At 45.4% G+C, this 17,771-nt stretch overlaps 1 protein-coding gene across 2 annotated transcripts in view; it reads right to left on the reverse strand.

The window, feature by feature from the left end:
- The window catches only part of LOC126192404 (protein similar), a 734,705-nt gene that overhangs the window by 422,517 nt on the left and 294,417 nt on the right, over positions 1 to 17,771 (reverse strand). The window contains exon 1 of one of the 2 annotated variants that reach the window (XM_049932600.1): positions 6,364 to 6,551. The exons of the other annotated variant lie outside the window; for it this stretch is intronic. Within the exon in view, the coding sequence (XP_049788557.1) occupies positions 6,364 to 6,500 (137 nt within the window). The 5' untranslated portion in view covers positions 6,501 to 6,551. Of the gene's footprint in view, positions 1 to 6,363; positions 6,552 to 17,771 lie in introns of those variants that run through there. 2 annotated transcript variants of the gene reach the window in all.

Consider the following 17,771-nt stretch of genomic DNA (forward strand, 5'->3'; position numbering starts at 1 on the left):
ACCCAAAAGATGATGTGCGAGTTTTTGGAAAAAAATATGATTAGTTTTCAAATGATACTAATCCCGAAACTTCCTGGCTGATTAAAACTGTGTGCCGGACCGAGACTCGAACTCGGGACTTTTGCCTTTCGCGGGCAAGTGCTCTACCAACTGAGCTACCCAAGCACGACTCACGCCTCGTCCTCACAGCTTTACTTCTGCCAGTACCTCGTCTCCTACCTTCCAAACTTTACAGAACCCTCCTGTGAACCTTGCAGAACTAGCACTCCTGAAAGAAAGGATATTGCGGATACTAATCCCATTTAAAGTTGTTGGCACATAATTTACGATAAGTGTGGTGTCCGTGGGGTTATACGCTGATACCAAAGATTTTCAACGTTGTACGTTAATATTCCATCCGTCGAGGGCCAAAGAAGAAATAGGCCATATGTCACGCCAGCAATCCGATATTTGCCCAGGACAGCAAGGTGGCAGAAACATCGAAAAAAGCCGTGAGATACGGTGAGACGTCGGTGGCCACGCTTATGATCAGGAAGAGGAAGTGACACAATTAAACATTGCTCGTACGCTGGACAGACAACGACGTAATAAGAGTAACAATTATTTAATAAATAACGGGATAGCAGAAATAGTTCATCGAAATATTTGCCGATATGACTTTTCATGCTTTCCCGACGGATCTGTTGTAAATACGCTTCTCGGGTTTGTCACCGGATTTGTGTAACTCGCACAATTATGCGAATTAGGCCGTGGTCCAAGGCATATGTCTACGCCTAACGTTTCGTCTTTCAATGCTGGAGACTTCATCAGAGGCTGTGACAACTCACAAAGCAGTTACAAACTCATACAAGCTCAGAAATCCCAACTGTTTATACGTATCAGGGCAACGGGCGGGCAACGGTCGGTTCGTGACGTCATCAGACCGCTGCCTAGCACGGCGGAGTCGCGCCGTCATGTGTTCTGGACCTTTATTTAGTACTAAAGCCCACAACTTGTCTAATTTCAGTCCTTCTTTTCTGTTAAGGCCTTTGTTCTGTTTCTGAATTTCTATTGTCTTCCTGTACATGCTAGCATACTAATGAGTCGATCTCGATAAAGACATGGTATAAGTGAAATGAATTTGGTGGTTCCCTCGTTCCAAAGCATGTTCTGCTGCTGACAATTTATTCGTGTTGCCAACACGACAATCTTGTGCTCCTTAAAGCGGATGTTAATGCTTCTTTTCCTAGTTCCCATGTACACTTGACCGCGTGTGCGAGGGATTTTATGTTTCCTTTGCAGTGTTCAAATATTCGCACATCTTTCTTATTGATGTAAACACTATTTCAATACAGTGTGTTCTGAGTACTCTGATATGGCCAACTGTCACCTATTTTACGAACGGTTGGAAAACTTTCCCTTTAGTTCGTTCTTCAAATGGTTCAAATAGCTCTGAGCACTATGGGACTTAACATCTGTGGTCATCAGTCCCCTAGAACTTAGAACTACTTAAACCTAACTAACCTAAGGACATCACACACATCCATGCCCGAGGCAGGATTCGAACCTGCGACCGCGACTGTAGCGCCTAGAAAAGCTCGGCCACCCCGGACGGCTATTTCATTAGAAACTCTAGGTCTTATAGGCTGAAGTGCGCTATTTATTTTTTTGTCAGAACATCTGTTTCCTCTTAAGGCAGTTCTTAATGATCGAGCTGGTCCTCCAAGTACCTGTGGCTGACAAATTTTTGTAGCCCGGTCCACCAATGTTTCGATAATTCTCCTTTTCCGCTTGGGACAATTATTGAAATTTCTGCGAAGGCATCTAACCGTGTGTGTACTCTCTGCAGACCTTGTGCTCTAAAGTTCCGTCGGTTTTCTACGTATCTGTACATCAACAAATGCAATTTGACATCCTTTCTCTTTTTCCATAGTGAATTTTGCATTAGAATTAAAATCAGTCAGAAAATTTAGAAACTGTATTTCTTCGAAATATACCAGTCTGCTCAGAAGCAGTGCTGTATGAATATTTCACCTGATAGATAAGCTACACAGGACATTTGCAGGAATGCACCAGGAAAACAGAAAAGGAGGAAGTCTATAGTTTAAAATTCAGTAAACGTGGGGAACTTCCGAAACGTAGTGCTAGCTCAGTTGCAAAAGGATAGCTGACGAAGTCGATCGCACTCTTATTCAAGGAACCATAGCGGCATTTGTCTTTTGTAATTCTGTGGAAAACACCGAAAATCTAAGTTAGGGAAGTCGCAAGGAGATTTGAACCCCGCACCTCTCTATTGTACTACAGCGTCTTAACCACTAACACACTTCGCAAGGATGTGCTTGCACACGAAGGCTATACTAAATTCTGTTAAGTTTTATGAAATAAAAAAAATGAAATAGAAGATTGTTACAAGGACAAGATAAAAAAAACAACAGCGTAGCGACGTGAGTAGCACAAACACCTCTGACTGTATAGTACGTCTGATACACTCAGAGACCGCCAGTGACCACCGTTAACACCACAAATTGGAAGGTGTTTGTATGCGGAGCAGACAGCGACGTACGAAGTCCCACAACTGTTTAGTAAACGGCGAGACCGCAGACGAAATTCTTGGAACCTTGTCACTTCGTCGCAACGTCTTTATTCTTGAGCATGGAAAATGGACCACATTATCAACGGGTGTGTCATGAATTTCTTCAACCGGATCCGGTAGTCGCCTGACGTCAGACGTCCTCAGGCAATTCGTAGTAGCCGCATGGACAGCACTTATTACGTCTCAGCAGTGCAACTTCGCTCGGGGCTAGCGTATTCTAGCCATCATCAGCATTGTTTCGACCATTGCCATCCTCTGATTTCGCTCTGAGCAGACATCAAGATAACGTCACTACTAATACTGAGACGTATGACTTTCAACGATGTAGTTTCGTTAAAGGAATGCAGAATAATCACTCATTTTTCTTTCCACGTGAACGCTGTACGGGAAGACAAAACACAACCATAACAGCGCCTGAAGTTTCTGGAGCTATCGGAAATGGAGGAGCAAGGTTAGCATACAGTGGGAGACAGCGTGTACAACCCTGGCCGGAACACAGAAAATGAGTCGGCCGCGTCTCAGCATTGACCTACACCACCTCCTTATCTCCACCTGCCATCGTCCCCCTCTCCTCCCATCCTTCGGTCTTCGCCTTATAAAGGAGCCAGTCCGGTAGAAGTTTCGAGAAACTTTTTTTCTCGCTGTCTGGAATGCTGCCGGTGAGTTCGCTGCTCCGCTCTATAGTCGAGTAGGGTTCTATCTATGTGCTTCTCATTTCTTGGAAGAAAGTGTACACAATACTTAAGAACATGCATTCTTAAAATTTCTTCATGAAATGATTGAATGACTAGTGCCGGAAGGGTGGGTGTTACATATAGTGTCAGTGACCAAGGAAGTTATAATTCTGTTCATGGTGCCTCTTACGATGAAGAGTAAGTCATTGCTACATTACAGAGCTGTTACTCGTAAGACAGTCAAAACGGAGTCTGGAGAGAGTGACGACATACTCTATCACAATAACGGATTGCTTGGAAATGACACTCGTGCAGCTTCCGCCGGCAATCATTCAGATGTTCAAGATGATAGCATTCTGCAAACATAAATATCCATTTTCATATAAGTTTGGGAGAAGTTATTTATAAAAACGATATTAAATTAATTCAATCCACGCTCGCGACAGAAATAATGAACTGAAAGCTGTATACGCAGTTTCAAGGCTCTTAAAGGTTAGGATTACATTTTGATGCTTTGCACCCCTATTTTCACTTCAATATTTTAGCGTTTAGTGGGTAGTGAAATTCCAAAAAAACACACAGTACGTTACGTAATCTATCTGTATAACACGTACATGTCGAACTCTACCGTGTTATAAATTACCGTGGCCAGATACATGTGGTTGGATTTTGAGATTAACTCAGCAGTCGTCGATTTGGTTGGAAAACTTTTATAAGAGATACTTTTGTTCAGTGACAAAGATCTCCGGAAGACGATGAAAACAAGTTCCAACTTCACTGTAAACTCCTGTCCGTCGGTGCATGGCAACTCATCGCGGAATGCAACTGGTTACTTAGCAACCTTCAATCGATTTTTCAGCTGAACACCTCAGTCATCATCAAGGTTAGTCGGAAAATGGGGCATGATACCTGCTCGTATAGCGTAAAGCGCAGCGCGCTAGCTTACGAGACAGGAGGTACCTTAAAGTCGGGTCGAATCTGCGCCAAGGACTAACTATCGCGGGCTGGTATTTTTGCCAACCTGAGCAGGGGTTTTAGGCGATCCCACGCTTATTTAGGCAAATGTTGGGCTAGTATCCAAATTCCGTCTCAGAGAATACGATACACAAACATTTAAAATACGTTCACACGCAGAACAAAGTTTCCACAAATCACAGACAGATGTGCACAAGACTTCCCTCTCTTAGGTTACTGCGAAAACTATGACGTAAGGTAGGGCATCATGCTACATTGTTACATAACAAAAACTGCCAAATCCTGAAAAGCGAATCACAGGAAAAAAAACTAGGCAAAAGAAAAGCAACAACGTCAGTGAAAGACGCATAATCGCATTTCCATGATTTATTTTTTGAAGACACAGTTATCCCATTGGGAAAACTTCAAGATTAACAAGTCCGTGAAATATCTGAAATGAAGATACTTCCAATGATGGCACTGTCATGCGTAGTCAAGACTCGCGAATCATTTTGGTGTCCGATTTTTTTGAGAGATGAACGTTGAGCGTTAGGAGTAAAAATTGGCAAGGCCCTATTGCTGATACTGGTCACTGTAACCTTGTGTTCTCGACAGATTTGTAATTCTTTTGGTTGCAATGTTTCGGTGACTATAACATATAAACGTTCCCATTTTTCAATAACGCATCACCGGTTATGTCCACTCTCCAATGCTTCATTAAGCATGAACTATTGAAGAAGATATATCTTTGCTTTCCTCGGCCAAGTAACGTGGGTGGACACATGACTGGGGGAATGGGTTGGGGGAATTTTGAGATTAAATTCAAACCACTGTGCAGATGAGAGTTGGAAAGTAGTGAAAAGCGACAGATGAAACCCTAGGACCAACTAGGTAACAAAACCCAAACTTTTAAGGTCGAAATCGGTCATTTACTCAGGCAGCCATTGAGGAGTCATCTTTCACTAAAGAAGCCGCGGTCGATTAGCTAGCATTTTGATGTACAAAACTATAGAATTAACCACAAACTGCGTTCGTGACAGTTCGTATACATAAACAGTGCAGTGAGTGTGAACATGAGACTGTCCGCACCATCGTTATTCCAAAATTACCTGGCATCACCATTACCTATGTTTCACATTGCTTTAATTTTTCGATCACATGGCTTTCTTAGAAAAGGAGACGTGCGTGTGTCTTATTGGTGAACACCGAGGGAGATGGCCGCGGTAAGACAATGGAGTCGTATTCGGGAGGACGACGGTTGAAATTCCCATCGGAACATTCACATTTAGTTTTCCCGTTATATCTCTAAATCGCTTAAGATGAAGACCAGGATGGTTCCTTTGAAAATGCATCGCCGAATTCCATCTGCATTGTCGCCCTGACCGACTTTTCACTCCATCTCTTATGAACTCATCGTTGACGGCACGTTAATCCCTAATGTTTCGTCCTTCCTTAGAGAAGTGTCGGATGCCATGTTAAACCGCACGGTCCCCTATACCCGGCAGGATTTCTGGTAGTTTAGAGACACGCACTACGATGCAAGTGGCGTCCGATTGAAAGACTTGCACCAGACCTTTGACACACACGGAATTATTTTTTATTATTAGAGAAGTTCATTTCGTCATTTTTTACGATTTCGCTATGACAATCAAAGGTCCACTGGACTATTGTGGATCGTATAAAATTGGATGATGAACAGAGCAGGCTCATCATATTGATTCATGCGATACACATACACATCACACAGGCTGTAAGAGATTGGAGAAAGTAAACGCAAAACAGCTCCTCTAAGACGACAGTATGCGATTCCCACCCATCTCCAAAGCTCCAGAGCAGTACGGCGCAGCCGTTTTACAAGAAACACATAAGCTCTGAACGTGAGCGATGTAATTATATTCTAATCACAAAAACCCCTCTACTGGAAGAACCAGTAGTCTACAGGTCGAACACGCGATCTAAGGAATCATTCACAACGAAGTACGTAGCTGTCGGGTTTCTTATCAAAAGTGTCACTGGACGCAACTCACTGGAGCAACGGACTCATCTGTCGTATCAACAGAAGCACACAGTCCACCGGTCCGCATACAGCTCTAAGAATCCTACTGGCACCGCAACAGGTTTAGCCTCGTCGTCGACTGGAAGCTGCGACTACTGGGGCCGTACCTGAAAGAGACGTCCTCTGGAGTGTCTGCTAGTGGCGGTGTCGTCGGCGTGGGAAGGGGCGCGGGAACAGGCAGCGGCACGGCGGCGCAGGCGCAGCCGGCGAGCCGCCACGTTTCGGCGTGTTGTCGCATCCACATGTCACACAGCACACGAGAGACAGACAGTGAGTGGCGCACCTGCCGCGAGCGGACCTCGGGAGCGACTGGCGGCGGGCAGCGGGCACGGCCGGCGGGCAGCGCCGCCTCCGCCAGCGCCGCCGTGGCCCTCCCCGCCCGCGCTGTGCGCCCTGCGCTAATGGTCGCCCTCATCTCCACTCGCCTCACGGATCGCCCCATCGCCGACACTCCTTGCCAAACCCAAACAACACACTTAGCCACAAAGAAACACCTACCTGCACGTCAAATCCAGCGACTCATTACTGTGGCGCACGATTCTCACTGATGCGACAGGACACGCAGATCGCGCTACGCGACGGTTATTCGTGCGACACTTCTGTTCCCGCAAGAGCCAGACAACAAGCAGCAAGAAAAAAATGGCTCTGAGCACTATGGGACTTAACATCTGAGGTCATCAGTCCCCTAGAACTTAGAACTACTTAAACCTAACTAACCTAAGGACATCACCACATCCATGCCCGAGGCAGGATTCGAACCTGCGACTGTAGCGGTCGCGCGGTTCCAGACTGAAGCGCCTAGAACCGCTCGGCCCCCCCGGCCGGCCAAGCAGCAAGACACAGCAGGCGGCAATTGCTTTGCATGTGGCGCGCCGCTGCCAAGCTCGTTGCGGACAACTTCCAAATATATCACGTATTTAATCGGGAATGGAAAGAGGTATGGCTCTCCTTCAGGCTTAAAAACAATTTCGACATGTTAGCTATATTTGGTAGATAGCACCTTATGACCTAAAACGCACCAAACGTAAAATGGCCATACACTACGTTTTTTTACTGCGCATTTCTCGAATATGCGCTGTGTTTTACTTAATTTCGAAGTATCGCAACGACTACGGACAGTAGCGAAAAGAAAAACATTCATTATCAATCTGTGACGTCAGGCTGTAAAATGGAAAAACATCAACTTTTTTACGGAGTATTTCCTACAAAATCAAATGAGAAAGACCGCTTAGTGGAGAACAAGCGCGAATGCCACAACAGTGCCTTTTTTATTTTTTACACAAAAAGTTTTACTAAGAAAGTAACCACACACGGATGTAACATTGCTTCACCTAAATTTTTAAAAAATCTTTTTTTTTTCTAGGTGCATCACATGACTTCAAATTTTCCTCCCCGTGTATCGTACGATATACGAGGGCTATTCGGAAAGTAAGGAACGATCGGTCGCGAAATAGAAAGTACAGTGAAAATCCGATGAAGCTTTGCAAATTGTATGGGACTGTGTCTCTAGTATTCCCATAGGTACAGTCACGTCTCTCTCCTCAGTTCTGAGAGCACAATGAGTGCGTAAAGATGCCTAGAAAATAGTGTCTTCCGCCAAATATAGGTGCACACTGCGAGGTTTCGCCTGATTTCACGCAACCCCACATAACGTAACTGTCATCCATTTTCCTTCATGAAAATTCTCGGAGGCACACTGGAGCGGCAATGAAGACGGTCCATGGATTTTTCTATGGGAAGTGTTCGATAGCGCACCAAACAGCCTTCGCTTGGCTCCCCCTGATTTTTATTACCTCTGCTCAAATGAACCGCTGGCTATGAAGACAACATTTTGGCACAGACAGCGAGTTGCGGTCCAGCGTATTAAAATGTCGGAAAGCACATGTGGCTGCCTTCTATAACAAGGGTGTCCGCCCCGATAGCTGAGTGGTCAGCGTGACGGATTGCCGTCCTACGGACGCGGGTTCGATTCCCGGCGGGTCGGGGATTTTTTCCGCTCAGGGACTGGGTGTTGTGCGGTCTTCATCATCATTTGATCCCCATCCGGCGTGCAGGTCGCCCAATGTGGCGTCGAATGTAGACCTGCACCAAGGCGGCCGGAAATGCCCCGCAATGGGCCTCCCGGCCAATGACGCCAAACGCTCATATCCATTTCCATAACGAGGGTACTGCGAAGTTGGTACAACTCTACGGTAGATGTCTATGTCGAGCGGCGACTATGTAGAGAAGCGGCTGAATCGTTTAGCTGTTGCAAATAAGACAGTTTTGATTTTCACTGTGGTTTCCATTTCGCGACCGATCGTTCCTAACTTTCCGAATAGTCCTCGAAGTAGCGTGGAGCAATTAGCACTCCGTGTCGCGCTGAGCATACGAATGAGAATCATATCGGTGTTGTGTAGCTGTCGTCCCAGTGTGCGCTAGTTAATAAGCTTCAACTACGTTTCTACGCGCTCGACCAATGCGGGCTGCTTCTGCGAATTATCATGAGTCCCATCGTATATCCTATCGGCTCAGTGAGAACAGTGCTCAAGTATTACCAGAATGAGCTTGGTCGTGTGTCGTGCTTGGATACCTCAGACGATAGAGCACTTTCCCACTAAAGGCAAAGGCCCCACGCTCTTGGCTTGTTCCTATTGGAAAGTCAGCCGTTATATCAAATGTTACAATATTTTTTTCGTTACATAGTTCTAATCTGCGGTGACATTTACACAACCTAAGTCACCTGACGTGCGCAAGTATGAACATGAGACAGTCAGGCTGTCCAAGTTCGCTAATTCCTCACCACAGATATCTCTACCGCGCATCCACATTAATCACCTACGCATATCCTAATTAAATTTAATCTTACTTGAATCTCCAATCTTCGTACTCTCGTACTCTCAAGCACTTGATACTGCAGTAAGTCTAATTTGTAATTCGCAATAATTAAGACTCGTTTTTCATTTTATTTTTTTGTAACCGCTTAGTGAAACGCCGCCTTACTGCATCGGGCATCATTCGCGCCAAGCTCGTTAACTGTAAGATGTTGAAATACCCTTTCAAAAGTATGGAATCATCTTTTATGCGACAAAGAAACCTGTTTGGTCTTGGTGAAAGAGAAGATACAGATTTTCAGCGTACATTTGAAGCTGCAACCATGGGGGACGTTCGTGGTTGACTGGATGAATCCTGAGGATGATATAATAGGCAAGGCACAAGGGCTATCCTGCGAAGAAGACGAAGTCAATGATATGTAGGGACTTCAGAAAGTTGGTTATGCTTGATGTCCCACGCTAAGACCATTGCACAACAAATGTGTCGCTTGTCAGAAGAGAGTGCGTGTTGCGGGTTTTCTGCAGACATATTTCTGTCGCGGTACGGATAACAGATGAAGTATGTCGGACAGTACAAGTCTTGCGGGAAAAACGTCTAATTTGCACGGAGATTCACGGTTATATTCCGCCGGTATATGAAAAAGAAAAAAAGTCATGTCGCATATAGCCTAGGAAAATGGTTCCAACAATATGATCAAGGCCGCACAGATATGGGTGACACTGATCAGGAAAGAAGATCGTACGCCATACAATTTCCATTTTTTTCGGCGAACTTAAAGAAATATGTGGGGGGAAAGAGATTTTCCAAAGATGACGTTCACACAGCGGTACTCGAATGGCTCCGTGGCCAAGGGGCGGATCTCTGTCGTCGAGGAACTCAACGATTGGTTGGTTCCGACCGTTGTTTGCACAGACTTCGTCACTACGTTGAAAAATAGTGTTATATATCTATGTCACACTGAAGCGTAGTGGAGAATTCAATAAAAATTACATGGCCTGCCATAGTAATGTGTAACATTTTCAAGTCTACTGGTATCCGCGTATGTACAGGTGTTTAAGCTATCAATCGCAAGGGAAAATTTCGGTACATTTATTAACTTTATTGGTATTACCAAAAGAATTACCCAATACTAAGAGATGTGAAACCAAGGCATAAAAGAACAGCGAACAAAAGAGTCACAACCAAAAGTAAGATCCTCTGATGCCTTCATCAACATATACTGAGGATGAAAACATTGCCATAGCATCAACATCAGGTAGTAGTGCATCTTTGGCTGCTGTGGACCATGCCACTCTAAAGATCCAGACGACAGCAGGAAATAGCTGGTAAAGCAGGTACCATTCTAAAGTAAATGCATCTTACAAATTTCCAGTACAGTGGGGGCTATAATTTTGAATATATACAGAAATATACGAGGAGTGTTCAATAAGCAATGCAACACATTTTTTCAGAAAGCAGGTTTGTTTTCTTCAGGATTCCAATACACCATATTATTCCCCACTCTTCTGGCTACAAAGCTCTATTTTTCAACATAATCTCCGTTCTATGTGACGGCTGTACGTCAACTTACTGGGAGGGCCTGTATACCCGCATTGTACCACTCTACTGGTCGATATCATAAGCTCACCATCATCCAGGCAGTGCTTCCTGCAGAGTGAATCCTTCATTGGACCAAACAGATGGAAATCGAAAGATGCGAGATCCGGGCTGTTGGGTGGATGAGGAAGGCAAGTTGGATGAATTTTTACGAACACCTCTCGGGTGAACGGACTCGTGTGAGGCCTTGCGGTTACATGGAGAAGATGGTTTGTATTTTTGTGGCGATGAACACACAGCAGGAGTGACTGGCCTGTGCGGCTGGCCGGCCCGCCGTAGATCGTCGTACAGGTCTGTGCGACCTTATTGCGATGATGACATACGCCTCGCCCAATGACTCACCGTGCTTTTATTCACTGCCAGGTGTCCATAGACATTCTGCAAGCGCCTATGAATATCTGCGATGCTCTGAGTTTCTGCCAAAAGAAACTCAATGACAGCTCTCTACTTGGAACGCACCTCCATTACAGACGTCATTTTGAAGGCCGCCACCTCTCAGAACTTCAAGAAACTATAATGGCTCAAGCGGGAATATTCCACTATCTCCCACAACAAAATCCGCATTTTTTCAACCGAAACTGGCCGAGAAAACAATGGTGTTACATTACTTACTGACTGCCCCTCATATATATGACGTAGTGTATACAGGGTGTTACAAAAAGGTCCGGCCAAACTTTCAGGAAACATTCCTCACACACAAAGAAAGAAAAGATGTTATGTGGACATGTGTCCGGAAACGCTTAATTTCCATGTTAGAGCTCATTTTAGTTTCGTCATTATGTACTGTACTTCCTCGATTCACCGCCAGTTGACCCAATTGAAGGAAGGTGCTTGTGTTGACATGCGACTCATAGCATCAACAGGTTAGTGTTCATCACGAACGTGCGTTTGCAGTCAGTGCAATGTTTACAAATGCGGAGTTGGCAGATGCCCATTTGATGTATGGATTAGCACGGGGCAATAGCCGTGGCGCGGTACGTTTGTATCGAGACACATTTCCAGAACGAAGGTGTCCCGACAGGAAGACGTTCGAAGCAATTGATCGGCGTCTTAGGGAGCACGGAACATTCCAGCCTATGACTCGCGACTGGGGAAGACCTAGAACGACGAGGACACCTGCAATGGACGCGGCAATCCTTCGTGCAGTTGACGATAACCCTAATGTCAGCGTCAGAGAAGTTGCTGCTGTACAAGGTAACGTTGACCACGTCACTGTATGGAGAGTGCTACGGGAGAACCAGTTGTTTCCGTACTATGTACAGCATGTGCAGGCACTATCAGCAGCTGATTGGCCTCCACGGGTACACTTCTGCGAATGGTTCATCCAACAATGTGTCAATCTTCATTTCAGTGCAAATGTTCTCTTTACGGATGAGGCTTCATTCCAACGTGATCAAATTGTAAATTTTCACAATCAACATGTGTGGGCTGACGAGAATCCGCACGCAATTGTGCAATCACCTCATCAACACAGATTTTCTGTGAACGTTTGGGCAGGCATTGTTGGTGATGTCTTGATTGGCCCCCATGTTCTTCCACCTACGCTCAATGGACCACGTTATCATGATTTCATACGGGATACTCTACCTGTGCTGCTAGAACATGTGCATTTAGAAGTACCACACAACATGTGGTTCATGCACGATGGAGCTCCTGCACATTTCAGTCGAAGTGTTCGTACGCTTCTCAACAACAGATTCGGTGATCGATGGATTCGTAGAGGCGGACCAATTCCATGGCCTCCACGCTCTCCTGATCTCAACCCTCTCGACTTTCATTTATGGGGGCATTTGAAAGCAACCCCGGTACCAAATGTAGAGACTCTTCGTGCTCGTATTGTGGACGGCTGTGATACAATTTGCCATTCTTCAGGACTGCATCAGCGCATCAGGGATTCCATGCGACGGAGGGTGGATGCATGTATCCTCGCTAACGGAGAACATTTTGAACATTTCCTGTAACAAAGTGTTTGAAGTCACGCTGGTACGTTCTGTTGCTGTGTGTTTCCATTCCATGATTAATGTGATTTGAAGAGAAGTAATAAAATGAGCTCTAACGTGGAAAGTAAGCGTTTCTGGACTCATGTCCACATAACATATTTTCTTTCTTTGTGTGTGAGGAATGTTTCCTGAAAGTTTGGCCGTACCTTTTTGTAACACCCTGTATATGACGTAGTGTATATACCTGCTTCTTTATTGTAACCTTAGAATACGCATTGTAATTTTAATTTCTTTAATCCTATTGTTAATTATTTCGATATCTTTGCATTAACTGCTTTTAAATTATACTGCACAGTATTCCGCATAATATTACAGTTCATAGGCCTTTAATGTAACCACTACATGTGCTGCAAGTCACGTTCCTAATTCTAGCTTTATTTACACATTTGCACAATACAAATGATCTCCCAATCATCCACTGACACTCCGTCAGTAGCGGGTGTAGCTACAAAAAAGGTTGCGCAATCTCCCTGACACACACTTTTTGTTTCAGCTTAAATACAAACAAATCATACATGTTAACCAGGAAGATGCATGTGCCGTCCATGTTCAACGTGAACGTCGGTTACAATTATACGTGAAAGCAGGTCTAAAAGTTACACTGGAACCATTCACCGTCCAAATAAACATGGAGCAAGCACGTTCGTGTCCGCCACAGCAGCTTAGGGACTTCTTACTGTGCATCGTGATTCCAGTGTAGACGTATAGTGTCTGCGCCCATTACAACAACAGAGCATGAAAAAAAATTGCTGCTAAAGGGCTTCAGCGATGAGAAATGTTTTCTGATTGGTAAAGGACGAATGGCGGAGCGCAGTATGGGCGACGACTCAGAAACTCACTCTGATCATTGCCAAAACAACATAAAACCCTCGAGGCGGTGTTACAGCCAGAAAAATATTTTTGTAGCTCATTACAGGACTATTAAAACATATCAAAACCACCCTTAGGCGCTTCGGTTAGCAACCGACCAGCGCGCAGCGACTGTTTTCTGGAATGAGGGCTAATGCTCTTTGTAGCACTTGTAGAAGAGCACGCTCAAGACATCCACCGCCTTCAAGTTCTCCGGGTCTTAACCATATCACAAATTCTGCGGTTCTTAACCAGATTAAACACCTTGAATTGTGAATTCTCCGTTGGAGAACCTTCGACGACTGAGGAAAAAACTGCAGATAGACTGCCTCCGCATACACGTTTAAACCTATCAGCACCTGACTCAGTACCTTCAAATTGCTCTACAAACGGCAGACGTAATACTGTGATTAGACGGCGTATTTATTGTGTTCGTTTCAAACCGACTACACTATGTTTTGGAACAGTAGTTCAAATGGTTCAAATAGCTCTGAGCACTATGGGACTTAACTTCTGAGGTCATCAGTCCCCTACAACTTAGAACTACTTAAACCTAACTAACCTAAGAACATCACACACATCCATGCCCGAGGCAGGATTCGAACCTGCGACCGTAGCGGTCGCGCGGTTCCGGACTGTAGCGCCTAGAACCGCTCGGCCACTCCGGTCGGCCGAACAGTAGTTGAATCCTAATCCTTGCTTTTGCGGAGGCTTTTCACCGATTATTCCAAAAGAGCATAATTCACAGTTCACCTCAAAACCTCGACGTACTAGTAATTACAATCTAATTCCCAAATTTTCAAAAGAACGTCTTTCGTACCATCCCGGACTATCGTTACATACAGAATACGTATGATATAGTATAGCTCATCCTCGAGCACGAAAGTAGGTCTATTTTATGTGACAAGTTCTAAGAAATTAGTCTGACTGGACCCAATGCGTTGTAGAAGGTGAGCGCCCATATCGGAGCCAATGGTGTTGTCAGGAGTATCTCAAGAAAAGTTACACGATCCTCATTGTTCTCAGTATACTTACTGGGTTGGTGCGTAAGTTTGTAGCGTTTTCCCATAAGTTCAATAAACACAACAGGTACACATAACAGTGATCTTGGTTGTTAATAATATATTCTCCTTCACTGTTTACAATACACTCATGCTCATAAATTAAGGATAATGCTGATTCATGGTGAAACACCGTTCTGGTGGGCGGTTTGCGGGTTTAAATCACTTTGGGGTATGACCATGCGGTGCATTTGACCTGCGGTCGTCGCACGGTGGCGCTGGCAGCAGTCCACATACGCAGAGGTGTGTTGGTGCATGTCAGAGTACGGTGCAGCGAGTAAGTGTGCAGGCGTTTTCAGACGTGCTAATCGTGACTGTGTGTCGAAAATGGCTCAAACAACACATATTGATGACGTTATGAGGGGTAGAATACTAAGGCGACTGGAGGCTGGTCAAACACAGCAGGTCGTAGCACGGGCCCTCCGTGTGCCACAAAGTGTGATCTCAAGATTATGGCAACGATTCCAGCAGACAGGAAACGTGTCCAGGCGCTACAGTACGGGACGTCCACAGTGTACAACACCACAAGAAGACCGATATGTCACCATCAGTACCCGCAGACGGCCACGGAGTGCTGCAGGTAGTCTTGCTCGGGACCTCACCGCAGCCACTGGAATAGTTGTCTCCAAACACACAGTCTACAGACGACTGAACAGACATGGTTTATTCGCCCGGAGACCTGCAAGGTGCATTCCGCTGACCCCTGGTCACAGGAGAGCCCGTAAAGCCTGGTGTCAAGAACACAGTACATGGTGATTGGAACAGTGGTCCCAGGTTATGTTCACAGACGAATCCAGGTATAGTCTCAACAGTGATTCTAGCCGGGTTATCATCTGGCGTGAACCAGGAACCAGACACCAACCCGTTAATGTCCTTGAAAGGGACCTGTATGGAGGTCGTGGTTCAATGGTGTGGGGTGGGATTATGACTGGTGCACGTACACCCCTGCATGTCTTTGACAGAGGAACTGTAACAGGTCAGGCGTATCGGGATGTCATTTTGCACTAGTATGTCCGCCTTTTCAGGGGTGCACTGGGTCCCACATTCCTCCTGATGGATGATAACGCACAGGCCCACCGAGCTGCCATCGTGGAGGAGTACTTTGGAACAGAAGATATCAGGCGAATGGAGTGGCCCACCTGTTCTCCAGACCGAAACTCCATAGAGCACGTCTGGGATGCTCTCGTTCGACGTATCGCTGCACGTCTTCAAACCCCTAGGACACTTCAGGAGCTCCGACAGGCACTGGTACAATAATGACAGACAGACGACACCTGATCCAGAATATGCCAACCCGTTGTGCGGCCTGTGTACGTGTGCACGGTGATCATATCACATATTGATGTCGGGGTACATGCGCAGGAAACAGTGGCGATTTGTAGCACATGTGTTTCGGGACGGTTTTCTCAACTTATCACCAATGCCGCAGACTTACAGATCTGTGTCGTGTGTTTTCCCTATGTGCCTATTCTATTTGCGCCAGTTTTGTGTAGGCGCCACGTTGTGTGGCACCACATTCTGCAATTATCCTTAATTTATGAGCATGAGTTAGTCTGCCAAGGCTGGGGTAACTTTTCAATTTCACGACTGTAGAAATCACATCGTTTCGAGGAGAACAACTCGTCGAGGCAAGTTAGAAACGCATTTTCATCCGGAAACGAAGTTCCTTGAAAGTAGTTCGACAGAGAGCGGAAAAGGTGAAAATCGGAGAGCGCAGAATCAGGTGAATAATGTGGGTGCGGAATGACTTCCCAACCCAACTCCCGTGAGCGTTATCGTGGAATAACAACACTTCAGGAAGTCTTCGTAGCCGTTGTTCTTGGACTGAGTCTGCAAGACGTCTCAGTTGAGACAGTAAATGTCAGAAGTGATGGTTACACCTCGGGGAAGCAACTCGTAGTATACCATACCGTCGCTGTTCCATCAGACCCAAAACATTATTTTTTTGTGGATGCTCGCAGGTCGTTGTGCGGGGAGTTGCTGCCTTGTTTGGGCTCAACCGTTCCTTTCTTTTCCTTACGTTAGCATAAACACACCATTTATCGTCACCAGTAAAGATACAGGGTAGAAATGCTCGGTCTTGTTCACGAGCCAACTGATGACGAGCAAGCGGTGACCACCTGCTGATATTTGTGATTTTGGCTTGAGTTGTGGCACCCATACACCGATTTTTTAAAAACTTCCTCATTGCTTGCAAATGTCGCACGATGGTGAAATGATCACACTGCCAGTTCTCGAGTACACTGAGGTGGATCATTGTGGATTAATGGGCTTAAACGATCTTCATCAAACCCCAAAGGTCTTCCTGCACCTGGAGAGTCACTGATGTCAAAACGATCCTCCCTAAAACCATAAAATCATTGTCCTTCGTAGTTATGCCCGCTGGCATTATCTCCGTACACGACGCAAATGTTTCTGGCTGCCTCCGTTGCTGTCATCCCTCTATTGAGCGCAAACAGAGGACTATGTGGGAAACAGTTTGATTTCTCGAATTGGCACTTCATTTTCTAGCGTCCACAGTTCCAATCACTGTCTCCCAGTGACAAAATGACAATATGTGAACCCAAATAGCAACAGTGAACTATAAATAAAAAAAGACATTCGATAAATAAACCCACAGAACCGGAATAGCAGCACATGAAAAACAGAAGATCTAGGAACTTACGCACCAAACTAATATAAACTGATTGTGAGAACCTAAAAACCACAGGAAAGGGTGTGCAAGTTGATGACATACCAAGCATGACCCCAGAAGGTTGCTAGTAGATGTGGCGTACGGCGCTTTTGTGGACACGATATCTGACCAGTATGTTACAAATAGTTTTGTAGTGCGATCACACCACGTCACAAGTTAACCGACTTTCAACTTGAAATAACAGTCGGTGCAAGACGCTTGGGTTATAATACATCGGAAATTGCGCGAGAATTCGACTTCGCGAGGTCAGCGGTGTCTAAGGTGGACTTTCAGTATCGCAGTAACACTGTTTCCACGTGCATAAACCATGGCACAGTGAATCAGAAACGGTGCGAATGAGAGACTCATTTTTCGGGTTGCATACTTTACAAACCGAAGCCCCGCTATTGCGTCAGTGTTACACAGCGTTCCTTCCTTCCCGCTGTTGTTCCACGAGTGTGACGAATCTGACAAGGAAACATCACCAACTCGACCTATTACTTCAAGCAGAAAAAACTGCG

This window comes from Schistocerca nitens, chromosome 1 (assembly GCF_023898315.1).
Source record: "Schistocerca nitens isolate TAMUIC-IGC-003100 chromosome 1, iqSchNite1.1, whole genome shotgun sequence".
NCBI classification, from domain to species: Eukaryota; Metazoa; Arthropoda; class Insecta; order Orthoptera; family Acrididae; genus Schistocerca; species Schistocerca nitens.